General features: G+C 39.8%; 2 protein-coding genes and 1 long non-coding RNA gene across 23 annotated transcripts in view; 2 read left to right on the top strand and 1 right to left on the bottom strand.

Moving 5' to 3' along the window:
• Positions 1–18295, top strand: part of dlg5a (discs, large homolog 5a (Drosophila)) — a 51796-nt gene extending 33501 nt beyond the window's left edge. For 4 of the 8 annotated variants that reach the window (XM_066693939.1, XM_066693935.1, XM_066693938.1 and 1 more), the window contains 22 exons: positions 29–204; positions 447–550; positions 1362–1454; positions 1874–2878; positions 3181–3310; positions 6983–7127; positions 7620–7741; positions 8083–8172; positions 8510–8678; positions 9208–9285; positions 10255–10417; positions 10519–10652; positions 11165–11329; positions 11764–11947; positions 12827–12975; positions 13422–13592; positions 13822–14018; positions 14374–14520; positions 14819–14946; positions 15342–15451; positions 16414–16523; positions 16625–18295. In XM_066693939.1, the coding sequence (XP_066550036.1) occupies positions 29–204; positions 447–550; positions 1362–1454; positions 1874–2878; positions 3181–3310; positions 6983–7127; positions 7620–7741; positions 8083–8172; positions 8510–8678; positions 9208–9285; positions 10255–10417; positions 10519–10652; positions 11165–11329; positions 11764–11947; positions 12827–12975; positions 13422–13592; positions 13822–14018; positions 14374–14520; positions 14819–14946; positions 15342–15451; positions 16414–16523; positions 16625–16728 (3874 nt within the window). In that variant the 3' untranslated portion in view covers positions 16729–18295. The remainder of the gene's footprint in view (positions 1–28; positions 205–446; positions 551–1361; positions 1455–1873; positions 2879–3180; positions 3311–6982; positions 7128–7619; positions 7742–8082; positions 8173–8509; positions 8679–9207; positions 9286–10254; positions 10418–10518; positions 10653–11164; positions 11330–11763; positions 11948–12826; positions 12976–13421; positions 13593–13821; positions 14019–14373; positions 14521–14818; positions 14947–15341; positions 15452–16413; positions 16524–16624) is intronic. The other 4 variants (XM_066693940.1, XM_066693937.1, XM_066693934.1 and 1 more) reach the window with 3 other exon arrangements.
• A 3321-nt stretch (positions 18296–21616) lies between these two features.
• On the bottom strand, positions 21617–23756 carry LOC136716202 (uncharacterized). Its single transcript, XR_010805133.1, has 2 exons — positions 23666–23756; positions 21617–22656 (listed from the first exon to the last, which is right to left on the bottom strand). It is a non-coding gene; the product is annotated as an uncharacterized LOC136716202 (long non-coding RNA).
• Positions 23757–24189: 433 nt separating this feature from the next.
• Positions 24190–26696, top strand: part of kcnma1a (potassium large conductance calcium-activated channel, subfamily M, alpha member 1a) — a 180482-nt gene continuing 177975 nt past the window's right edge. For all 14 annotated transcript variants that reach the window (XM_066693767.1, XM_066693758.1, XM_066693766.1 and 11 more), the window contains exon 1: positions 24190–24570. In XM_066693767.1, coding sequence (XP_066549864.1) covers positions 24295–24570 — 276 coding nt within the window. In that variant the 5' untranslated portion in view covers positions 24190–24294. The remainder of the gene's footprint in view (positions 24571–26696) is intronic.

Below are 26696 nucleotides of genomic sequence, written 5' to 3'. Positions count from 1 at the left end.
ACCAACTGGTGTTTTTTTCCATTCCTAGAGTGAATGATTGGTTGTTGAAAATTAATGATGTGGACCTCACTAACAAGGACAGGAAGCAGGTCATCAAAGCTGTGCTCAATGGAGGAGGAGTGATTAATATGGTTGTTCGCAGACGAAAGTCTTTGGGTGGACGAATTGTTACACCTATTCATATTAATCTTGTTGGACACAAAGGTCAGTTTTACTCTTAATCTTATTACGAGTCTTATGTATCCTTATTTGTGTTTATATACATGTATCTATAATTGGGCTTTGATTCTTGGACACCATGCGATACATTTTAATAATCTTGGTATATTTATGTGAAATTTGTATTGCAGTGTCATGATTCGGGCCTCATAACATAATCCAAAAATGCATATTCATATGTTAACTTGAAACACATGTCCTATTTTGCCATCGCTGTTTAATTTCAGACAGTGGAATCAGCTTGGAAAGTGGGGTCTTTGTGACAGCCATCGTGCCTGGCAGTCCGGCTGCTCGGGAGGGGTCTCTTACGGTTGGAGACAGGCTCATTGCTGTAAGTTTGGAAGTAGTGGTGTGACTGGTCTGACCTATTCAGCCATTAAATAAATTGGAATTGACCGACTTCATAATATACTGAAACTTAATATGATAGGACACCCATGTTTGGGTGTTTGGGGTTTCTGCTACAGAATTGGGGATTATTTGGTCAGTTCACTTTTGTCTCTTAATGGGCCTTGGGTGGTGACATCTCAGCTTAATACAAAAATACGTTTGTAATTAATAATTTTCCTTGTTTAATGATTTGGTAAGTAGGGCATAATACGGTCCTTTGGATGAATGATCTTTTCCAAGCAGAAGTCCCTCTTGGAGAAGTTTTATTTTATTTTCATTTTGTGCAGTTGACAAAATTCCTTACAACCAAAAACAGTTACTGCAAAATTTCAGTCAATGTTTTAATGCGTAGCACATGGACAAGGGTGCCTGCTAATAAATAAATAATAAAATTAGCCAGGCTTCTGTATTACCAGTGTTACATTTGGTTTCAGAATGAGCTCGTGTTTGACAAATGCTTGGCTTCTATTGACTTAAATCCAGACTCATTATAAATATATTTCTGTTGCAGGCAATAGTGGGTCTAGGATACAATTTACCTACAAATCGAACACAGTAGTTTTATCATTTATTGTATCAACATCAGATTTTTTCCATGAAACATATTTAAGTTTTTCCTTATGTACTTTACATATATATTACTGCAATTTTACATCAAGTCTTTAATTTCAAAATGAGTTTTAAGTGTATATGTGTGGTTAATGCGTATGAACTGATCATGGTTGACGTGCTGACCTAATTTATTTTCCCAGATTAATGGAATTGCACTAGATAACAAATCACTGACTGAATGTGAAGCTTTGCTTCGGAACGGCAGGGATTCTCTAAGTCTCTCTCTGATGAAGGTGAATTAATTATGTTTTAGTAATATTTGAAAATGAGTGACATTGTGTGAATAGGACAAATAAAAATGGGTTTATTTTAATACCCATGGTATTATCTTGGGTGAGCAGAGGCAAAAAATGTTTTGGTTGCTTCAGCAGAATTGCCTAAACTGCTTTTATAGTTACAGACAGTGTTTAAAGATCTCATCGCCGCTGCCTCAGAATTACTTAAGTCTCTTTCCAAATATTCATTGGAACGTGCTTTGTGATTAGATGTTTGGGGCTATTAAACATCACAAGCATTATGGATATGTTAATGAATCGGGAAACTAATCTATCTGTACGAAACCACAAAAGAAATGCATAGACTATACTTGATTGTTTTGAAAGAAAAGTATCTTGTAACCAATCCTTTAATTTGTGTGTATATATCTGTGTAGTTCTTTCCACAGAGTTCTTCTGGACAAAACATATTTGAAAACCTAAGAGACTCTGAGAAAAGCTCCAGCTGTCGGGTTCACTCTTCTGAGGTACACGTACGGAATAACAGAAACTTGAAACACAACAGCTCAACCCAAACAGACATTTTTAACCCAGATGGCGTGGATGGAAAAAAGGACCGAAGTGATTCTGAAGACACCTCTTTTTGTAACCATAAACCCTTCTCCACTGGCTCTCTGCACACAAACTCTCACCGGCCTGTGGACCACCCCTGCCACGCCAGCGCAGACCACAGCCCTGGCCCTTTCAATGCAGAAGTGTTCCCCGATCGTTGCTATGCGATGGTCGACTCGGATAAAAGACGCTTCACCTTTGACCCTACGGTGGCGGATTGCATCATGGTGGAGACCACGTTAGAAAAGGGGCATGGTTCGAAACACAGTGGGGGAACCTGGCCAAAAATGATGGTTGATGTTGCGACGTCGGAAAGTACACAACTGTCTATTTTTAAGATGCCAAAACAGAGGAAGTCTATTTTTGACGCTGACACTTTCAAGAGGCCTGAAACCCCATCCAAAATGGACTACTTATCTCCCACCCAGTTACCAGCACATTCTCCACAGGCCTCTAAGGTAGAGACCACACAGACTCCTCCTACTCCCCCAACCAGGAGTGACTCCTTCAAGTTCAAACACAAACAACAGACTAGTTCAGCTTCGGACTCTACCATCACTACCGGGTCCCCTCCCACGAGCCCCGTGCAGTCTCCGGTCACTTTAGGAACGAAATCGGATACCGTGCTGGATGGCCGCGACCGGAATGGCAATCACTACTTCATGGAGGCCGCCGCGGAGTGCAAGGTCCCATCGTCACGCAAATCCTGCGACAACGACGTTGGCCGCCAGAGAGTCGAGGAACCGGAGGTGAAGAGACCCAGACCAAAATCAGCCCCGGCTCTGAGGCATAGGATGACCCCAATGCCAATGTCTATTCCTACACTTCAGGTAAATTTAAGGCCAACTTGTTTCCTGCAAGTGCTTCATCGTCGAACTTGGTTGCGCTCTAATGTACATGAAAGGAATTGTATGTCTTATGCTAAATGATGTGAAAAATGTTTGAAACCCTGGATGTATATCACTGAATTCTATTACATAGTTATCCAAATATTATTTTCTCTGGGTACACCAGCATGATACTGTTTTCATTTAGTATATTGTAACATTTATGTTGATGGATTGTTAAGTGTTGTATATTTATCATTATAGTCTAGCATTATAGTGTTAACGTGTTTTTTGTTTCTCTCAAGGTGCAAAGTTTTTCCAGTGATGACCAGCAATCTCCAGACACTCACGAGCTGGTGCGGTACTCCCCTAAACCATTGAACAGGCACAGTGTGGGTTTTGTGCCAGTCGTGTACAATGGGGCAATGGTGCCAAGTGAGTTTCATGCAGACATCATTTCCCTCTGATTTAAGTACCGAAACAGATGCAAGGACAAATACCTGTCCTTCCTAATTTTCTCATAGCCATAGGAACTTCAACCAAAACATTATTAATTCTGTTTTCAATTTCTTAAATATCTTGTTTTTGAATCCGCAGTTTTAAAATATGAAGTACAGTGTATGAATGTGTTCTAAAAAATTATATATACACCGATCAGCCATAACATTATGACCACCTGCCTAATTGTGTAGGTCCCACTTTTGCCGCCAAAACAGCCCTGACCCGTCGAGGCATGGACTCCACTAGACCTCTGAAGGTGTGCTGTGGTATCTGGCACCAAGACGTTCGCAGCAGATCCTTTAAGTCCTGTAAGTTGCAAGGTGGGGCCTCCATGGATCGGACTTGTTTGTCCAGCACATCCCACAGATGCTTGAGTGGATTGAGATCTGGGGAATTTGGAGGCCAAGTCAACACCTTGAACTCGTGATTCATCAGACCAGGCCACCTTCTTCCATTGCTCCGTGGTCCAGTTCTGATGCTCACGTGCCCATTGTAGGCGCTTTCGGCAGTGGACAGGGGTCAGCATGGGCACCCTGACTGGTCTGCGGCTGCGCAGCCCCATACGCAACAAACTGCGATGCGCTGTGTGTTCTGACACCTTTCTATCAGAACCAGCATTAACTTTTTCAGCAATTTGAGCTACAGTAGCTCGTCTGTTGGATCGCCAGCCAGCCTTCGCTCCCCACGTGCATCAATGAGCCTTGGCCGCCCATGATTCACTTGCTGCCTAATATATCCCACCCACTGACAGGTGCCATGATACTGAGATTATCAGTGTTATTCACTTCACCTGTCAATGGTCATAATGTTATGGCTGATTGGTGTGTATGTGTGTGTATACAGTGGGGGAAAAAAGTATTTGATCCCCTGCTGATTTTGTACGTTTGCCCACTGACAAAGAAATGATCAGTCTATAATTTTAATGGTAGGTGTATTTTAACAGTGAGAGACAGAATAACAGCAAAGAGATCCAGAAAAACGCATTTCAAAAAAGTTATACATTGATTTTCATGTTAATGAGTGAAATAAGTATTTGATCCTAGGCTAGGCTAGGCCACTCCAGGACCTTAATGTGCTTCTTCCTGAGCCACTCCTTTGTTGCCTTGGCTGTGTGTTTTGGGTCATTGTCATGCTGGAATACCCATCCACGACCCATTTTCAATGCCCTGGCTAAGAGAAGGAGGTTCTCACCCAAGATTTGACGGTACATGGCCCCGTCCATCGTCCCTTTGATGCGGTGCAGTTGTCCTGTCCCCTTAGCAGAAAAACACCCCCAAAGCATAATGTTTCCACCTCCATGTTTGACGGTGGGGATGGTGTTCTTGAGGTCATTCCTCCTCCTCCAAACACGGCGAGTTGATGCCAAAGAGCTCGATTTTGGTCTCATCTGACCACAACACTTTCACCCAGTTCTCCTCTGAATCATTCAGATGTTCATTGGCAAACTTCAGACAGGCCTGTACATGTGCTTTCTTGAGCAGGGGGACCTTGTGGGCGCTGCAGGATTTCAGTCCTTCACGGCGTAGTGTGTTATCAATTGTTTTCTTGGTGACTATGGTCCCAGCTGCCTTGAGATCATTAACAAGATCCTCCCCTGTATTTCTGGGCTGATTCCTCACCGTTCTCATGATCATAGAAACTCCACGAGGTGAGATCTTGCATGGAGCCCCAGACCGAGGGAGACTGACGGTTATTTTGTGTTTCTTCCATTTGCAAATAATCGTAATAACTGTTGTCACCTTCTCACCAAGCTGCTTGGCGATGGTCTTGTAGCCCATTCCAGCCTTGTGTAGGTCTACAATCTTGTCCCTGACAACCTTGGACAGCTCTTTGGTCTTGGCCATGGTGGAGAGTTTGGAATCTGATTGATTGCTTCTGTGGACAGGTGTCTTTTATACAGGTAACGAGCTGAGGTTAGGAGCACTCCCTTTAAGAGAGTGCTCCTAATCTCAGCTCGTTACCTGTATTAAAAGACACCTGGGAGCCAGAAATCTTGCTGATTTGATAGGGGATCAAATACTTATTTCCCTCACTAACATGCAAATGAATTTATAACTTTTTTGAAATACATTTTTCTGGATTTTTGTGTTGTTATTCTGTCTCTCATTGTTAAAATACACCTACCATTAAAATTATAGACTGATCATTTCTTTGTCAGTGGGCAAACGTACAAAATCAGCAGGGGATCAAATACTTTTCCCCCCCCACTGTATATACACACATTATATTTTGATACCTGCATATTTAAAAGCATACGGAGTATTCATATCATAAATTACTTTTTGTCATGTCTAACTAAGTAAGACTGATGGTCATATGCAGGTCAGTAGGGAATTAGATAAAAGCTCTGCAGTGCAGTACCCTCTGAACTATCCTACATTATAGCCAAAGTATTCTGTATTCATGGCAGTGTCTGATTAACAACGATTTTGATTGCGGATTCCCTCTTACCATGTTTTTGGGTTACATTTTTGTTGCCCCCAGACTTGCTGCAGCATTAAGCATTAAATGAATATTTTATACTTAATTATAATTGTATTATAATTGAATATTTTGCTTTGAAGTAAGATTTTCATTATCATGGGTATTGTCTCATTTTGGAAAAACTCATTAAAAATCACTTTTCAAAAGGCTTCCCCCTCATCTAATGAAGAGACAGGAACAAGTCTCAGCTGTGAACGCCTGACCCATTTCTACAGCTCCAGAGAGTTACCTTCTGCTAAATATTACATGCTATAGCCTGGTAGATTTTTTTTTTTTTTTAGGGGAGAAAAATGACTTATCTCATGGTGGCACCTGGGACTGTGGTGTGAAGTAACCCCTCGGCTGTAATTGTGCCTCTTCTTTTCAACCAAAAACGGTTACAGTTTCAGTCTTGCTGAAAGTGAACATTAAAAAATGATAAACCTTTTGTGTTTTTTTTTTTTCCATTCCAAGCTTGGTTATTCATGCATAGTTTCATTAAAATCAAGGCTATTTTTATATGATTTAATTTTACACACTTGCCGTGATCGCTTCCCCATTGTGTCTTCGTCTGTTGCTCTAACTTGCGACAAACATTAATGCACAAGTATCAAATCTATTTTTTGAATACGATGCTAAAAGTTACTCTGGCAAGTCCTGTGAAATCTAATTTATTTATGCACTCAGATATAGTGTACAATGTTTGAAAAGCTAGAGGGGAACAGTAAGTCTCTATGCCACTGAGCAGGAAATTCCAGTGTAAAGCCACAGGAGATTGATGGAGTAAATGTTCTAGATGGGACTGTGAGTGGTTGTCATAAGACCAAGTACTGAATGTGTCCCAGCCGGCCCCATCTTTTATACTGTATTATTCTGCATATTTGTTCAATATCTATGAACTGAAGAAGAGACTTGATTTGCTCTGCATTCACATAGTTATCCGTCTTTATTTCAAATTTTAATTATTTTTAAATGCGAAATGAATTTCAGATGCTTTTCACGTGTCTCCATATTCTATTTTGAGGCAGAGATAAGCAAAGTGGACTTCTTTCTAAGAGAGACATATAAGAATTGCTATTATTGAATTGGAGGTATTATGAGTGACCAGGGTGATAAATCTTGTCTTTTCTTATTTTTATGCAGACTCTGCACACAGAGGGTTGGCGCCGTGCCCAGCGGTAACTGCTGTCATGAGAAATCCAATTTACACGGCTTGGAGTCACCGAGTTCATACTAATAACTGCCCTTCAGTTGCCAGCCAAATCTGCCATCAACATTCGCATCCCAGGTACTCGGGAACAGGCTAAGGCTGCATATATGGATTATCTTTATGGGTGACCTGTTCAGGGATTTTTTCGCTTTCCAGATACCGTCATCTGTTCTGCGTATTATTTTGGGTGTTAATCTCCTGTGTAGGTAGAGCTGGGGTCTCCAGGTCCATTCCTAGCAGTGTCTCCCGGCTTTTGTTCCATCTATTCACCCAGTTATTAATTTGTCTGACTAACTGGTTAACTGAATTACTTTAATACTTCTGTGTGCTATAAGTAGTGCATCTTGAATACAAATCATTTATTACAATACAAAAAGCAAACAAAACAACCTTAAAATGATCTATGATTAATTGATTAAATAACTAAATCAATTCAATAATTGAGAGCTCTAGCTCTAGAAACGAGTCTATATTTTTCTGTAGAAGCACAGGAATGGAAAAACAAATGGTAAGGCTCTGAAGGTCTAATAAATACGTGACACAAGTTTCCTTCTTTGTCCTGAAATTTAGTCCCCAACATCAAGGTCGCCTCAGCTTGGACCTTAGCCACAAACGCTCCAGTGACTTCTCCGAGTCCTCTCGAAGTCGGACGCCACACGGGACTAATTCCCTGCCCTCAAGTGCTCGATTGGGTGAGTATCACCATCTCAGTGTCCTTCTTGCAGTGTTAAGATCATTTTGAGTTCTGGCTCATAAATATCTCGGCTATTTGTTAATGGTATCTTTACTTTTAAATCGAAGTAGTATATGTAAAATCCGAAACTGTATCACTGGCGCTTTTTGTTTGCCTTTTAAAATATTCACCTTTGTGTGTGGGTTATCCTGTCATTGGAAATGCGTGGTGTTTCTGAAGATTTGATTTTAACATTGATAGGATATGCTTCTCTTTTTCTTTCAGTGTTTTTAAATTAGCCTTACAGTAATATTTCTATGAATCCGAACTTAGTGTTTTCTTTTCTTTCCTCTTGAACAGGTTCATCTAGTAATTTACAGTACAGGACAGAGCGGATTAAAATACCGTCGACTCCTCGGTACCCGCGCTCCATGCTTGGATCTGACAGAGGTGCTTTTATTTTTTATTTTTTTTTCCTCTTTTAAAATGTTAACCCACCAAGCAAGGTTATAATATATTCTGAAACTGCACCTGCTCCTTTAACATGTTAAGCACAGGAAATACTAGGAAATACTGAATGGAACCGGAATTACCAGGTAATTCCAGGTAACATTTTTTGTTTACCTCACAACATAACCAGGTCATGTTTATTACTACCGTTTCATGCTGTCTTGAAAGGGGTCTTGCCTATTTACTGCTACCTGATATTAGTCATGAGGAAATGAAGCTTCATTTTATATACATGTATGTATTGTTTGTTGTAAATGCGTCCCTCGTTGGTTGGCAGGATCCCTGTCGCACTCTGAGTGCAGCAGTCCCAGTCTGATCACTCCTCCTCAGTCTCCCCTCAACCTGGAGACTTCCTCCTTTGCCAGCAGCCAATCACAGAGCTCCATTTCCACCCTGCCAAGAATATCCATTAGTCCTGTTCCAATGGGAGAGCGCAGGAAGGACAGGTATGCATCAAACTCGGCCTCAGGGTTATTCTTAACCTATTTTTCAGCGGTTGCCTTGCCGTGTTTCTCCACACTTCGACACCAGTGAAGGAACTTGGAGAACATGCTGTATTTAATCCTTGTTCCTCTTCGTTCATTCATTATGTATGTCAATGTGCATCACATTTAGGTTATAAATGTGTGACTTTAAAAACCCTACAACTTCACACGCAACACTAGCAAAAAATAAGACTTACATGTTTTATTTACTTTATAATAAACTTTTAAATCCTTCTGGGATAAAAACATATTTATGCAATTAAAAAAACATCTGTACCATACATCCAGTGAGAGAGAGATTTTTCTTTCAAAATATAATAGAACATTTTGGTTACTGGACTTTATTTCTTTAAGTTAAAACTTGATGGTTTCTGGCTATATTTTTCTCATCTTATTTCCCCTCTGGATCTTAAACAACTTTGATTCTTGAAACTTCTATATGATTTCATTTCCTATTTTCCCTTTTTCTTCATCCTTCTGAATCTTTCAGATATCTGTTCCGTAACAGATCCTTTCTGAGAATCCCTGTGGCTCCTAGGCCTAGGTTCTCATCCCTAAGAAGCTTGAGGTTTGTTCTTTGCAAGTCATGTTAAGGGCATGTCCCAGAAAGTGAAATTCTGGTTTATTCGAGACCAGCAAGAACGACTCGGTGAAGTGTAAAAGTGTGTTCAACGTCTGTTTAACCAGTATCGGTGTACTGATTTTTGTGTGGAATCTTATTTTTTTCTGTACAATAAAGATGAAACCAGTAATAGTTTGACTCATTTTTCAACTAAAGAAGAAAAAATAAAAATTACCCCCAAAAAAACAACTCCATGGCCGTGTACTTATCCCTGAAGACCCAAACTAATGCTGATTAGATCAAAGCTAGCTCCAAGAAAAAATGAAATATTAATAAGGCCCAGAAGCAGTAAGTAAAATAGACTTGTGTTCATGTTTTTGTGATGATTCTACATTTTAAACCAGTTCTGCTTCCTAGAACTTCATTCAAATAAGTTATTTTAGGGAGAAACTTGGGACATGCCCTTTTGAGTTTCACATGTCCCCATTCTTATCCAGATATTCCAAATAAGTTATGTTTGTCCCTGCGTTTACATGTAGAATTTGTTTTAGTAAGCTTGTGTTTTCATTTTGTGAGCAGATATTATATGCATTCGACTTTAGAGTTTAGTCAGCTAAGAATATAAAATACTTTTATTTTATTTGTCCTGTAGTTGCTTACATTTGCATGCTCTGTTTGCTATCCTTTGAATGATTGCATGGTGCAGCTTGGCAGTGTGGAATGGATCCCCCATGAATCCTCCCAACAGCTGTAAAAGTGAATAACTTTTACGAATTAATATAAACTCTGGACTTTCTGCCCCCTTTTAAGCTATGCCATTCTATGTTGTAACTGGATGTGTGAATCATATTCCTATCAGTGCAACATGTGGATATTTTTGCAAAATAATTGACATGGAGATATTCTGTCCCTCTGTAAGTCTGTCGACATACTAATATTTATTTAACTACAATCTATGTATGTTTCTCCTTCAAGGCCTTACTTAGAAGAACCACGCAATGTGATTGTGCACAAAGGAGCAGAACCTCTTGGTATCTCCATTGTCAGTGGGGAGAACGGTGGGATTTTTGTGTCCAAGGTGACTGGAGGAAGCATCGCACACCAGGCAGGTCTGGAATATGGAGACCAGCTGCTGGAGGTATGCTTTCTTTTAACTATGTATTTTGCCATTCATTATTGGTGAACGTTTGAGGTCTTTACTATATATAACCTCTTCTTATTGTCTTCTTATTTTTCCAGTATAATGGAATTAACCTAAGAAATGCTACAGAACAACAAGCACGATTGATTATTGGACAGCAGTGTGATACCATCACTATCTTGGCCCAGTACAACCCTCACATGTATCAGCTGGGCAACCATTCACGATCAAGGTGAGACTATATATATATATTTTTTATTTTATTTAGTAATTGTGTAAGATTGTTTCACCCCATATTTATTTAATACATACTACATTATATTATGATAGAAACTTTTTTTTTTTTTTTTGTTTTGTTTACTTCCACAAAAGTGAACTCTCAACATTGTTTTTGCTCTACTGCCTAGTTTCATTTGTCTACTGATCGCCGTCCTTTTCAAGTCCCCCTGGGGTCTGTCAGTGTCTCCCTTGTTAAAAGTAGTAGGTGGACAGAGTGAAAAGTAGTACATTATCGAACTCGAAGTGTTGGTTTCATGGCTAAGGAACTGGCCTTCCCCAGTGACTCAACATTACTTCAGTGACATTTTGTGGTTCCATGGGCAGTGGTGGATGAAAGTTGCCATAAATATACATCAGTGACTCAAAGCTGTTAGAAAGTAGAAAGGCCAGAGAGAGTGTGACTTTGTACACAGTGAGTATCTTTCATTTTGTTAAATCCTAAGTGTTTTTGTGGTTCGTTGCTAGTTCTCGTCTGGAGCCAATCAGCAATCATTCAACCCCTCGAGGCAGCGGGGCCACGACACCTGACAATCATTCCACCATTGACACGCTGAGTGAACAGGATGAAGGAACGATGACCCCTCCATCGAAACAAACCACCCCAACGACCAGCCCTCGCAATTCCATCAGGTCACACATTCATTTTTATTTTAATATACATATGCAGGCTAGGGCATCCTTTTCCAATATAAATGCAATAACTCAGTGCTATTCAATTAGCAACTCTTTGTGATCCATTTTACTCTACAAGACAATTTAATGTGCTTTGTGATTGACAGCACTCTGGACTACAGTTATCTTGTCAATTAAAGGCGTCTTGGGAAATTTAAGGCTGAGACTTGACATGTTTTTGGCACCAGGTGGACTTTCTCGGCTTTAATGAAGTGAGCTTTTACTAAAGCATTGTATGCAGTCATATACTTATACATTTGTAGATCTGTTTTTTAAATGCATTGCCTAATTACTTTGTTAATGCCAGCTGTGTAATAAGTAATTTCCGATGTATAATGTTTAGTTCACGGTTGTTCATTCCAAGTTCTATTGTTTTTGGACTGGTTGTACAGAATGTCTGCGGACGCTTCAAAGAAGATTCCAGATCCAAGAACTGTCACGATCAAAAAAGGTCAGGTGGAGCTGGGAATCCAGATCTGTGGGGGAAATGTGCACGGCATCTTTGTAGAGAAACTGGAGGATGACAGCCCTGCAAAGGGTGCCGAGGGGCTGATGCCTGGAGACGTGATTCTAGAGGTAATACAAAAAAAAAAAAAAAGACACTTTTCATCAGAGGTACTTGTTTTCATCCAGAGCTTTTTTCTGCCTTTTAACAGCCATCATTTTTCATCATTGATTTATTTTCATTTTTTTATTGGAGCCATTTGTTCCATATACAGGAAACGCGTAATATAATTCCTGCCTTGGCTTTGTCTCATTTGGCCATTTACCTGTCAGTTATACTCTGCAGTGTTGCATTGCAGTGGAGTCCTCAGGGCAACCATCGCAAACTGTAATTTTGTAATCTGACACGTACGAGTCCATTTATCTAAAGTACTGTATATATGCATTTGGTTTTAATTTAATTGCACTTAATGTACGTCTGGAAATGGTCCAGAACAGTTTAATGAAAAGTCTTTATGCTTTAAAAGGTAGTCAAAATTGATATCTCTACTGTTCCTGCTGGAGTCTGAATAGTGCTCATCTTAGATATAGTTCTGTTTCATGATCAGTATGGTAGTATTTCAAAAGAAATAATAAAATAAAATCCTGCATGATCTAAACCTCAATTCAGATGTGCTGCTGTGAGGACCCCTGTGTCTGAGTTATATAGATAGATAGATATAAATTAGTTAGGTTAAATGTTCGCATGGGACCCCATGCTAATTATAAATGGAAAGAAAATATATTGGAAGAGCAGGTGGGTTGTGTAACGGAATTGCCTGGCACGGCTGTGATGGGTTTCATTGCTGATATGTGCATTTACCTCCATCTTCCTCAGTAAGATTGTTTTAGGTTAAAAATGGGCAAAACAGAATCCTAGATGCACTGAATGAGTTGCATTTCAAATAATTATGGGAAGCATAAATCGATGCATTTGCTTCATACTGTAATTAGCTTTTTTTAATTCAACAGTATAGTTCAATCCACATGAAAAATAAAACTGCAGAGGAGGCGTACCTTGAAATGTTGAAACCTTCAGAAACAGTCACGCTGAAAGTCCAGTACCGAATAGATGAGTTCGACAGGATCAAAGATACTCCTGGGGATGGATTCTATATCAGGTACTGGGCATGGTCTATCAATGTCTTAATTTCATAAAGAATCATGGCTTCTACATCACATATCATTATAATTCCTAAATTTGTGTGTGTGTGTATGTGTGTGTGTGTGTGTGTGTGTATATATATATATATATAAATAAAAAAATAAAAAAAAAAAACACCTTTGAACCTAGTCTCAATCCTGCAATTAATAAACTTCACTTGTAATGATACTCTTCCTTGTTCTTGTTTGAACATAATATATACAGTACATTGCCAGCTCTAATTAAGCATTTTTAATCAATTTTCTTCATAGATCAAAATATTCACTTTGTTTTTCCAGGTAATGATATTTGCAGTAAATATGATGCAGTCATTGTGTGTTCAGATCTTACTGATGCAATGCACACCCTCCCTAAGAATACACGAGAAACACTTTATTAACTTGATGCCTTTTTAATTTGTAGAGCACTTTATGACCGAGTTGCAGAGATGGAGCAGGACTTGAGTTTTAAGAAAGATGACATTCTGTACGTGGATGAAACGCTACCAAAGGGCAATTTTGGTTACTGGATGGCCTGGCAACTCGACGAAAATGCTCAAAAACTTGAAAGAGGGCAAGTTCCAAGTAAATACATGTAAGTTATCTTTTTCAAGTGATTATTTCAAAATGAATGAATAAAATCTAATATAGTTGTCACATTATACTCTGTGGTGTTTTACTGTTATTTTATGGTGGAAGAAGTCCGTACAAAATGTTTTGTGTATCTACGTAACCGATTCAATTTTCCTGTCAAGCTGTTGTCTAAAGTCCTCAAACTCTTGATCGTTACTGTACCATTGTGACTCATTGCTGTTTTGTTTTAGGATGGACCAGGAATTCTACCGCAGGCACAGCATGTCAGAAATGAAAGATGAAAATGGCTCCAGCAAGACGTTGTCAGCAGCCGCTCGGAGATCCTTTTTCCGCAGAAAACACAAACACAAGCGCAGTGGCTCTAAAGATGGGAAGGATTTATTAGCCCTTGATGCCATAAGTACAGATTCAATCCCATTCTTGGAGGGTGAGTGTTCCTAATTGAATTGGTAATGCTGCTCTTCACTTAACAAAGCTTGCGTACATTGCTTTCACAAATAAGACCCAAGAGTACAAGACAACTATTCAACACGCAGGGAAGTGTTGTAGAAAATCCTCGGCATTCTATTAAAATAACATAATGGCGAATGCCTTATAATGAGCTAAAATGCCACGATTCCTTGGTGCCTTGTAAATCCATATTTAACAGACCCCATTAGCGCTCATCTCTTTATTGAAGATTTAAACAGTGATTATTTTTACGCTTCAGTTTCCTTTTTGGGTGGAAGTATGTCATCTAACCACAATGCATCAACGGCATTTAAAACGTCCCTGTTTCTTAGCAGATTGCGTGAGCCTGGCCTATCAGAGGGTACAGAAAGTGGAGTGTACTTCTCCGAGACCGGTGCTCGTCTTGGGACCGTTAGTGGACGCCGTGAAAGACATGTTGGTCAAAGAATCTCCAGGGAAATTTCGCAGATGTCTACTTGGTAAGTTTGTTTTTCTCTGTTTATATATATGTGTGTATATTAATGCTTTAAGTTTTCTTGTTTCCTACTCTTCGTGTTTTAGGTCTTAAAACAATGAAACGTGATCTGCATTATATAAAACTTTTATCAACATCACTTGTTAATCAAAAATTGTTACAGTGGTTTAATTTGAAACTGAATGTCAGAATTGCATTAAAATACAGGAGGGATTTCTTCTGGGAAAGATCTGCCTTGCATAAATAATTTTAAAGAAGGAGGTTATCAAATAACATCTTTTCTTTTGTCCTTATCAATTTAGAAGTGATGAAAGCATCTCAACAAGCGATAGAACGGGGAGTTAAGGATTGCCTGTTCATTGACTACAAAAGGAGAAGTGGACATTTTGACGTGACAACTGTTGCTTCTATAAAGGAAATAACAGATAAGGTAGAGGAATATTTTGTATGTGGTTTTACAGTAGCTGTCATGATTATAACATTAACACTACATGTTATGGAGACATGAATATTCTAGATTTGTTTTCAAAGCAGTTTTAAGTCTGAAATATCTTTAACTCTTTTGCAGACACTAAAAAAGGAAGAAGTACTGAAATGATAATTTTAAAATCTGTATTATTTGGGGTTTTATTCTAGGTGTTGTTCAAAGTCTACTAGTCTGACCTAACAAGTCATAATTAGTGAATGTTCTATTTTGGATATATCAGTCTGTGTCGCTGCTAACAAAGTCATAAAATGCATTGTAATGACATTTTTCTGTAATTTTTTTCATTCATTGCTCATGGAAACCAACTAGAATTGTGCTATCATTTTGTTTTCTCATAGGATTGTCACTGTTTGCTTGACATTGCACCTCACGCCATTGAAAGGCTTCACAGCGTTCACATTTACCCAATCGTCATTTTCATTCGGTACAAAAATGCAAAGCAGATAAAGTAAGTAGCCATGCCTTTCTACATACACATTTGTTTAAAACGACTTCTGTAATTACACAAATATGCTTTACTGGCAGTTATTTCTGGAGGCCTGGAATAGAACGCCTCTACGCCTCTTTTCTAGTCTTCATATTGGCAGCTTAAAACAGTAACTATAAAAACTTAAATTGCAATGAACACACTCCCTCCTGTTTCGGCCATTACGGGATAATTGCAATTAACTGCAGGTAGAGACAGAGCCGAGCGCGCGTTGGTGGTTTCATCTGGGGTGGCCAGAAGATTACTGTCACTAATTGAAACCCACTCCTTTAGCTAAAGCTATACATATTGATGTGACTGATTTGTTTGTGGAATATGTCTGATTGACACTAAGCCTGGTTCATCATCAGCTGAGTGCCAGCTGTCCAAATGACTTTCAGGCCTTTTAATCTGACTGCTCCCTCCAGTGGGTGGCTGAGCGCTGCGTTATTCTAGACGGCGGCACAGTCTGTCCCGGCTGTTGAAGTGCTTGTCGTGTTTTCTAGCTCGTCCGTCTCGGGCAGCTTTGACAATTGGAATAAATAAACAATCGGACAAAGTTAACGAGTCATGCTGCAGAGCCGGTGCTGGGTAGGATTAGCCATTTCTTTTTCCAGTGGATTCAGGCAACTCACTAATCAGCCCACAGCTGCGACTCTAGCAGCTGTACAGCATCCCACACACTCTGCTCTGTATGGTTATGCAATTGTGTGCAGTGGGTATTTTTGTTTACTTTCAACTAACTTTTCATTATCGGATCAAGTATCCAGTATCCCCCACCCCCCCCCAATCAATATTTGTAATTCATTAGATTTGATTTTTATATTCTTGAGTGTAAGCTTTTTTTTCGTAGTTGTTAAACGACAAAAATGAGTGAATTGTATTTGTGGGTGTATGCTTTCTTTGGGAAATGTTTTAAACCTCTTTTTTTCCCCCCCCTAAAGGGAACAGAAGGATCCAGTATTTCTGCGGGATAAGGTCTCTCAAAAACATTCCAAGGAGCAGTTTGAGGTTGCACAGAAAACGGAACAGGAATATAGCAAATTCTTTACAGGTTCAGATTCTTTTATATCAATTTTATGAACATACTGTGCCTTATGAACATACGTGCCGTTTAGTAAAATCTTACCAAAACTTTATCTGTTTCAATTGCAGGTATTGTCCAGGGAGGCAGCTTGGCTTACATTTGCACTCAGATCATGACTATTGTTGATCAAGAACAAAATAAAGTCCTGTGGATTCCAGCTGGCGCTCTCTAGATGTCTGAAGCGAACACTGAAGCTTGAGCATCATCCGTACATCTGTGTGTGACCGCATTGAAACCTGAAATCTACACAAATACATAAATGAAGGGGTACAATACACTGAACCATATATTTAAATCGCAAATAATTCACTTCTGTCTGCATCTTGCGTCTAGAACTGGTATAACCTGTAAAAGAGTTTAAACGTTACACTTCTCTGTGGAAATAAGTTTGGTACAGCACTGACAAATATATATTTATATATATATATATTTTTTTTTTCCCTAAGAACATTTGATATTAGTGATGCTGCATTTAAGACACACTCGTTTACATAAAATACAAGTTTTCTGAGTGTTGTTGTTTAATGTTTACTTGAATGTGTTTTGTTCCTTAGTTTCTGCCCCCCCACCCTCGCTCCCTGTTCCCCGATGAAACAACCCTCCTGATATGGGTGAAGTTGTTGCATGTGAATAAAGTTTACTGGCCATATGGAAGTGCCTTGGAATTTCACTGAATGTTTGACAGCAGGGTGATCATGTGGCTGGGCTCACTTCTGGAGTAAATTAAAACTATTCAGTGCACTCCTGTACAGGACGGACCACTGTGTTTTATAAATCTTTCGTCTGTCAGATGTTTTCCCTTATGGATCTAATATTTAAACTTCATAATATATCTGATCTTAATGTATAATAAGTAATAAACTAATAACTAGGTTTTGCGCCTAGTAGCGTGTAGCAGTTGGTAGTGAGTTCTGAGTTTAGAGTTTAGCATGTTTTGTGTCACTTTAAATGTATCTATTTAAAAACGTCATCCTGGTGCAATTTTGCAGGGTAATTCTTAAGCTTTTTTTTTTATATATAATCTGTATTAGTGTTTTAGATTATTATTTAAAAGGGTTTTTGTATTCACTTGTGAGGCACAGTAAATGTCGACAAATGGTCATTCATTCAATCTTCAATGCAAGGCTTTTTGTGTTTGTGTTTTGTTTTTTCTATAAGTTGTGCCAAACTCCAGTATGTCAATTTGTTCTGCTTTTGTTTTGCACTTGTAAATCTGTGTGCCCTTAACACAGAGTTGCATCTAGATCCTCAGTCATTTTTGTATTATACTATAGGTACTATAGCTGTACTGTGCAAGCAAGTGTAAATTCAAGTATATCACAAAGAACGTTCCTAACATTTCATTCATTCATTGCCTGGCATGCAATTGCCTTTTATTCTTACCTTAATTGGAAAAAGTAGATTGCTCTTTATTTGCATTCTCAAAAAAAGGGATGTTTTGTTGCACAGTTTTTCAAAGAAAACTTGGTTTAACCTATTGGGTTAAAAATTAGGAATTTTGTAATTTAAAGTAAAAATGAAATGTCAAAATATTTTGCTGGATTGTTAGAATAAGATTTTTCATGTGAGGGACAACAATTTTTAATGGTATGGTCGGATTTTGACTAAAGGTTAAACGGTTGAAACAGACGAGTACTGTTCTGATTGGGATTTTCTTTATTAAAAAAAGAATATGATTTGTATCAAATGTTAAGAGATTGATTATGAGAATAAAAGTCATTTTTCTGTTCCACAAAAAATCTAAAACATTTGGGTCTCAATTTTTTTTTAGATTTGCATTATACTTATTTAAAGGTATGTATTGGAAAATCGCATGATAATATAAACTATAGACTTAAAGGCTGCAGTAAAGTGTGTGAAATGTTAAGATCTACATTCTTAAACTGTAAGTGGTTACATTTTATAGATGATTTATCTAATCTAGGTGAGGGATGCAAAGATAGTGGAGAAATTATTTTCATCTGAAGAGATTTGTGGCTTTGGTTTGAGACCACAACTCACTATGGGAGGTCCTGTAACTATAAAACCCCTTCTCATTAAGGAATAAAGTAAGTCCCGTTTACAATCAGATAAAATGTCTGTTTTTCGGGACCGTAAACTAAAGAAACATTTTCCTCAAAACAGACAAACTAGGTGGGATAATTTATCAACTTGAGATCCATGGACGTGCTGTATTGTTTCACAACGTTTGCATTTTTAAATTTTGACACCAACCACATCAATGTAAATGATTTTAAAGTTTCAATGATGGAGAAACGAACTGTAGTGTATACTATTTATTCATATTTAATGACTGGAATGAGTGAAGTGTACATGATGAATGATTCAGTGGTGTAAACGCCTCACTGACTCTTTTGAGGCAAAGCAATTTATTTATTTCGGTGACACTTAGTAGTAGTATAAACTCTAACAGTGCGATGAGGATGGTATTATTTTTAATTTTCTTTTGCACAATAAAGCCATGAGAGTTGATGGTCTCCGTGGCTTACGTGCGTGGAGGAGGTAATGTGTTGAAGCGGATTCAGCAGGAAACTATTAATGTCAGAACTCAGACATGATGATACCAGAGGAAAACGGGTTATTGGACTGGATGGATGGCTGCACAATGGCTGTAAACCATGTGACACAGATTAATAATAGAAGACTGTCAAGACCTCAATGTGGAGAAGTCATCAAACGGAGACTAACTGGAGGAGAACACCATCAAAAGGTATGCGTCTTAAAACAGGTGGCAGTTGTCTGGTTTGCAACTTTTTTGTTTTAATCAGAAAAACAAAGCCAAGAGAATCTTGCCCGTGAATATTGGGGTTTTGCATATAGCTTTCAAAATCTGGCAAATTTCAGGTTGCACCCATTTAATCTGGTTTCATAGAACTATTGTCTCATTAAGATTGATGCATGCTTAATGATTATAGTGATGTTTTAAGCACTATAGCTTCAATAAGGCTAGGTCTTTGAAATTGATGGCAAAATATTGAGAATGATCTGGAAAAGCAGAACCCCCTGCTATAATACGCTTTGTGCAGTTTTGCATAACTACTTTTCACTGGGATTAGTGCTGAAATCATAGAGGGACATTTTCTCTCCAGGAATGTAGTCTTATTTAATGTGATGAAGCTGGAAAATGCAGTGATTTCTTGGTGATCAGCATAATACAGTGCTAAATCATCAAGATAAAGGCACTTAAAATGTCACTGACAATATTTATCATATCATATGGGCTACATACACCGATCAGCCATAACATTATGACCATTGACAGGTGAAGTGAATAACACTGATAATCTCGTTATCATGGCACCTGTCAGTGGGTGGGATATATTAGGCAGCAAGTGAACATTTTGTCCTCAAAGATGATGTGTTAGAAGCAGGAAAAATGGGCAAGCATAAGGATCTGAGCAACTTTGTCAAGGGCCACAATGTGATGGCTAGACGACTAGGTCAGAGCATCTGTAGTGCTCAGTACCTATCAAAAGTAGTCCAAGGAAGGAAAAGCGCTGAACTGGAGACAGGGTCATGGGCGGCCAAGTCTCATTGATGCACGTGGGGAGCGATCCAACAGACGAGCTACTGTAACTAAAATTGCTGAAAAAGTGAATGCTGGTTCTGATAGAAAGGTGTCAGAACACACAGTGCGTCGCAGTTTGTTGCGTATGGGGCTGCGTAGCCACAGACCAGTCAGGGTGCCCATGCTGACCCCTGTCCACTGCCGAAAGCGCCTACAATGGGCACGTGAGCATCAGAACTGGACCACGGAGCAATGGAGGAAGGTGGCCTGGTCTGATGAATCACGAGTTCAAGGTGTTGACTTGGCCTCCCAATTCCCCAGATCTCAATCCAATCGAGCATCTGTGGGATGTGCTGGACAAACAAGTCCGATCCATGGAGGCCCCACCTCGCAACTTACAGGACTTAAAGGATCTGCTGCTAACGTCTTGGTGCCAGATACCACAGCACACCTTCAGAGGTCTAGGGAAGTCCATGCCTCGACGGGTCAGGGCTGTTTTGGCGGCAAAAGGGGGACCTACACAATATTAGGCAGCTGGTCATAATGTTATGGCTGATCGGTGTATATCTTTACACTACTGTGCCTTGGTTACATTGCAGTAACTTGATGCTCCCACAAGGGTAGTAGTTGCATAGCAAAAGTTGTTTTTGTTGTATTTGGGACAGGGGCCACCATGCTGTTTGTGTGGGGCTTCTCCATGTGTTGCGCTCCCGTGGTCTGTGAACGTGTTCCACCACAGCCAAGTCCTCTCATACCTTCTTTAAAGAGGCTGATGTCTTTGCTGGGATTGTCCATTTCCGGGCGGCTGCTGACAGCTCGTCTTAACTTCAGAGCAGATGCGAGGCTGATTGGGTGTGATCTGTGCTGAAAGGCTGGCAGGGGGGCCTTCCGTGGCTTAGGTGGAAAATCGTTGCCGAACAGAGGTGTGTGTCCTTTTGATCTTCAACCGCTTTGTGAAGTTCCAGAACAGCAGATGATCGTGGATTACAATCCGGACTGATCTCACGATAAGCTTTTTATCTTCAGCAATGTCCTGCACTTCCATCACTCCTGCAAAAAGAAACCTAGTTCCTATACATGCTGACTGCTTCCCTGACAGCAGTGGCAGGTTTTCCCTAGATCTTAATTCAGGGTCCTGTTGCCTTCCTGAATAACATTGTGACACCCTGATTGCAGCCCCCATTGCTGAAATACATAGGACTAACAATTCTCCATTCAATTACTTCTTCACATAACTCAGTCTATATTTATGTACTGTACTATAACTTTGTTATTATATATAAGTACCAATCACAAACACACTATTTTAGCCACATACAAAACCTTAATAGTGTAATATAGGTTATGTACTGGTTCATTTTTTTTAGCCCATTAGCTAATTTTTTAGGACTGAAGAGCAAGAGTGAATGTTTCATTATTTCCATTTGAAGGGCAAAATATAAACAAAATCAAATGCGGAAGAACATGCATTGTACTTCGTGCCTTGATTAAGTGTCAAGACACACCTAAAAATAGAAACAAGAAAACTATTCAAATAGATTAAACAGAAATGTATATGTATGCACACTCTTTATTTTAAACAAACTGAATCGTGTTTGTAAAAAGCAAATGGAAGTGAATTAATTTACAGTTATTTCAGATGCAAAATCAAATAAATACAAAACTCAAATAAAAGAACGTGTGCTGCACTGGACTACAAGACCGGTATTATTATGTTTCACACAACAACCACTAGGCGGCGCAAGAACACACTTCTCTGAGTTTGCACCAACGTGGGTAATTCTGTCATTTATTATTTTCATTTTTATTTTTTGCTTCATCCGACAGAGAATTAATCTAGAAACACAAACAATTTCAAGAACTTTAATGCAGGCCGTGAGTACCTTACTAGAAAGAATAATGCTCGTTTTATGTTTAATTTTGTTTTGTTTTCTTTTGTAAAGACGCTATTACCCATTCTTATTTATATAAAATAAGAGTTACCATTTCTATGACTTGCACCAATTAAGAGCTAAACAGCCTTTAAAGAAAATCTTAACATATATGCATTTAACTGTATTTATGTTTATAAGAATACTATCATTATTATTTATTTATTTATTTTAGCAGTCTACTGGGAAATTAATGTATTTTGTAAATTTAAAAGTCTGCACTGGTTTTACCCTCAATTATTTATAAATGAATATACTTTTTAAATCTTAGAATAAGTCGTGTGCTTGTAATACTGTGGGAATATATGTCATCACACTCAATGTTGTCACCCTGACTATGAATTTGAAACACAGCTTGGATTAATAGAAAATAGGTGACATTGATTAAAGGTGTATTTTTTTTAGATTGGTTGATTAACGTGATTGGTGCTTCGGGAACACAATTAACCAATTAACGAAGCCAGACGCCACAGCTCTGCAATGTGTCCTTTGATGCCGCCCTTCTTTCTTTCTTTCTTTCTTTCTTTCTTTCTTTCTTTCTTTCTTTCTTTCTTTCTTTCTTTCTTCCTTCCTTCCTTCCTTCCTTCCTTCCTTCCTTCCTCCACCGGCAGGATACGCGTCTTTTACGTCGGCCTTTGCAGGAAAGACGTCAATGCAAGGTCTGGAAAAAGCGAAACGACAAGAAAAAGACCTTAATCAACGTGCACTTGTTTTTGTAATGACATAGTCTACCAATCCTCTGTTGCAACCTTCATTTTTTCTCTCTCTCTCTCTGGCTGGAAAAGAAACCCATCCAAATGGAAGCTGTTGGCTGCATCTGTGAGAAAATGGCAACAGACTGCACTTTGCTCATGCATTAGAGATCTGTGCATGATTTCATTTGCAATTCTAGCCATGCATATTCACGTCAGTCATGATCTGCTACGGACCATACTCCAAACCAGCCCATTTAACGCTTTATCTTCACCAGACACCACCGACAATTAAACTGAAATGGTGCATGGGACTAAACTATTCCTAACCCTATACTACTCTATTTCTGTACTCGTTTTAATGAAGTTATATTATTACATTAACATGTGCTGGGCTTGGAAGAAAAAGCCCAAACTATCACGAGTACTCAACAGGTTCCCAGCTTTTAAGTGCACAGACGCAGCTTCCTCTCCGTGGGTGGGGTGTTGACAGCCTGCGTGGAGAAACCCTGAAATCCCTGAAATAAAAGTAAAGCCTGTCAGTGTCACCCTTTTCCCGGGAAATGCACAGCAACGGATTAGGCCACCCTTCTCTGATATGCAGACTGAAGCATAAACGAAATGGATGCGATGCAGTGCGTGTGCGTGTGCGTGTGCAAGGATCTAATTAGCTCACACTGCCCCTTTAAACAATTGGGCAGCAGGTGTTGCATTCCAGTCACTGAGACCTGCTGGAATTAAGGTAGGAGGACAAATATTAGTAGTGCATGCGAAGAAATGGAGAGCATGTGCAAGACTGCGCAGCATTTGAATAATAATAGCAGCAGCAGCAGCAGCCTGACGCACGCATGCACCCTTGGCTTGCCGTTATGCCCATGCATCTAGACCCAGGCTTGCAGGAATAACCCTCCTCCCTCCCTCTCTCCCTCCCTCCGATCTGTCCATCTTTATTACTCCAGCTGGACTCCGCCTCCCTACCTGTAAATCTGCCCGGCCGTCCTATCTGACAGCTGGCCGCGGTGGAGGCCGAGGGGAAGCGACTGGGAGCCGGAGAGCCGTCCGTGGTCCAAAGCCGCCACAAGAGTCCCCATCCAGCCGAGGAGGTGTCGTGTCGTGCCGGGCCGGGGGGTGGGGGGAGAGGAAACCGATTGGCTCCCCCTGCTGAGATGGAAGAGAGCTCGGTCGCGTCTGCCAGCTCATTGATTTGACTAGTCCCCGCTCCGGTTATTATTATTATTATTATTATTATTATTATTATTATTAGCACGCATCCATTTCGGCGGCGGCGGCGACGAGCTGCACAATGAAAACATCCCCGACATGGACAGGCTCTTCAAGGGTGGGGAAATGCCCGATTTGACCTAAAAACAACACCAACAGGCGCCGTCGGGACGCGGGTAGATGCGTTTGGCACCGGGGGGACAGAGCGGCGATTCGGGCTGTGGACGTCGAGCTCGCCTGTGCGTCACGGGTTTTAGGGGAAATCGATCCGCCAGCGACGCAAACGGGGGGCAAGAGACATCATTAGCAGGGAGACGGGCACTGGAAAGCAACATGGCTGATGAGAGGGGTCGGGGGCGCTGGCAGGAGCTCTCCCCAGCCTCTGGATGCTAGCTATGGCCGGTGGCAACAGCAGTATAATGAGTAGTAATATCAATAGTAATATCAATCCGGACTCATCCTCGGTGTACATGTCCAAGATGGATGCAGTGATCATCCCTTACTCCGCAGACGTGCCCTGTGACAGCAATGGGCAGCGCATGTGGTGGGCTTTCCTCGCCTCCTCCATGGTGACTTTCTTCGGGGGGCTCTTTATCATTCTGCTGTGGAGGACCCTCAAGTACCTGTGGACTGTGTGCTGCCACTGCAACATCAAAAGCAAGGTAATGGACACGCTCATTATAAGGGCATATTGGATATGGGTATGCATGCTCTGTTTTACACCATTGTGGTATCAGCTCTTGGGTTTTAATTTGGGTGCATGCTATTCAGAAAGGTGTGGGTTAGATGGTGGGTAGGTCTGTGGCTTGTGGTGGCTTTATCAACGCAGTCTGTGTTGCTTGTTGTTTTTCCTCTTAAGACCGCCCTTCACTGTAAAATAATCTTAACAGGCAGCCCAATCCCCCACTAAGGATACTCTGTGCTCTCATTAAAGCACACAGGGTTATAGACGTGATAGAGGAATAAGTTGCCACTATATCAGTATTGGCTGCCTTTTATATTTTGACTTGAGGATGGACAGACACCAATATGTGTTTTCAAGAATAGCCACACATTCTTGTCCTAGTGATTCCTGGTTTTATTTAGTTAATCTGAAAATAACATGTGGGTTTCCATACCCAGAGTATCCCATTTTCACTGTCCTGGGACCCTGTGTCTTTTTATTATCATGATGAGCACATATGTGTCGGACACTGGTTCAAATATGGTTGCTGAGTTTGGTCTGATGTCTAACCTCCTTTGTCGATTTTTCCAATGACATGTTTGTTTTCTGATTATGACGTGGTGAGCGATTAGAAGTCTGTTCATGATTTGAGTCTTGCAACAGACTGGAGCCTTATGTTATCACATGAAATCTACATGTCATCTCCCTGTGTTCATGGGATTAAATGTGTGTTCTGTCATCCATCTGTGTTTATATTTGTTATCATGTATTGTTCCATCCTGGAAGATGTGGAAAACACCTGTATACCTGATCAACCTCTGGAAATCTCATAGAATTTTGTAAATACCTTAAAAGTTGAGATTTCCTCTATTTGTATACGTTTAAATCATATCTAAAATGGTGTTATGTGCCTTCAATGTAACTGCAAATGTAATGTATAAGAATTGTGCAGCATTTGTGGGCCAGGCAAGAATAATGTGAATGCTAATTACTAGTGAATTTTATGTTGCAGCAGTTTATCCTTCCTTCATAATCATGTAGTCCAATATTTGCCCAATCTTGCGCAGATAATCCTTCTTATTTATATAGTGACACTAAAAGTCACCACTTACCATTTTACAGATTTTTAACCCACATTCCTGAAATAACGAGTGTGACACTTTCAGGTTCGTTTTTGGAAGCACTGCCATCTTTGCATAGTCCTTGGCTGCAGTTCATAAAACACAAATGAACAATCTTTATCTTGCAACAAGAAATTGACATTCATGTTTTATGGTGCTGCTATATGTCAGTGTACATACTGCATTCAGTCGAAAATTGGATCCAAAAAGAGCCCGGGTACAGGGCAAGGTCTAAGCTGCAAACCACATTTATTGTGCTGGTCTCTTAGTCTAATGAGAGTGAGGGCAGAGGCGTGCTATATCCTTCATTGAAACCAATAGAGGTTTACCTACAAATGTTACGTATCCATTCCTCATTACATTTTAATTACCTGGATAGAAAACCTGCATGCTAAAGGAAAGAGTCTTCGTGAAACTGACACCTACAGGCTCAAGTTGAAGTTGTAAAGTAATAGAGGAAGAAGCTGCCTATTTGTCAGTATTTGATTGGAGGGCACTTCTCTTTACAACTCGTCACATAATGAAAACATTATAGAAGTGTACAGGTTCTAAAAAGGATTGTAATTTTTCTTTCATCCTTGTTTTACCTTTTATTTTAGTTAGAATATCAGTGTGAAAATAATGCTTTCCAGGTTGTAGAGGCAAGAAAAGAAGCCAGGGGACCTAGTGCTCTGGAGCCCCCGACAACCAGAGGGTAGAGCTTCATCTAATATACAGGTTTTATGTAACAGGTCATATGTTGATGGTTGCCCCCCAATGGTGTTCCCCAACCACTGTCCTCCCGCAATCCACCCCCCTGAGCCAGCACTGTTCGTATCCTCCACAAGGACATGCGCATCTCCTGTGCAATGTATTCTACTTGTTGTCATTATCAAATGTCTTTTTTATAAATCTGATTGCAGATTCCATGATACAACAAGGGTGAATGGCCATATTCTCTTTCTGAAGTCCCAAAGTTGGAATAAAACCAGATTCAACAGTCCTCTGCCAGGTCCTATTTTTC

This window comes from Amia ocellicauda, chromosome 20 (genome assembly GCF_036373705.1).
Source record: "Amia ocellicauda isolate fAmiCal2 chromosome 20, fAmiCal2.hap1, whole genome shotgun sequence".
NCBI lineage: Eukaryota > Metazoa > Chordata > Actinopteri > Amiiformes > Amiidae > Amia > Amia ocellicauda.
Note: the sequence above shows the minus strand (reverse complement) of the source record. Positions and strands in the feature narration are given on the sequence as shown.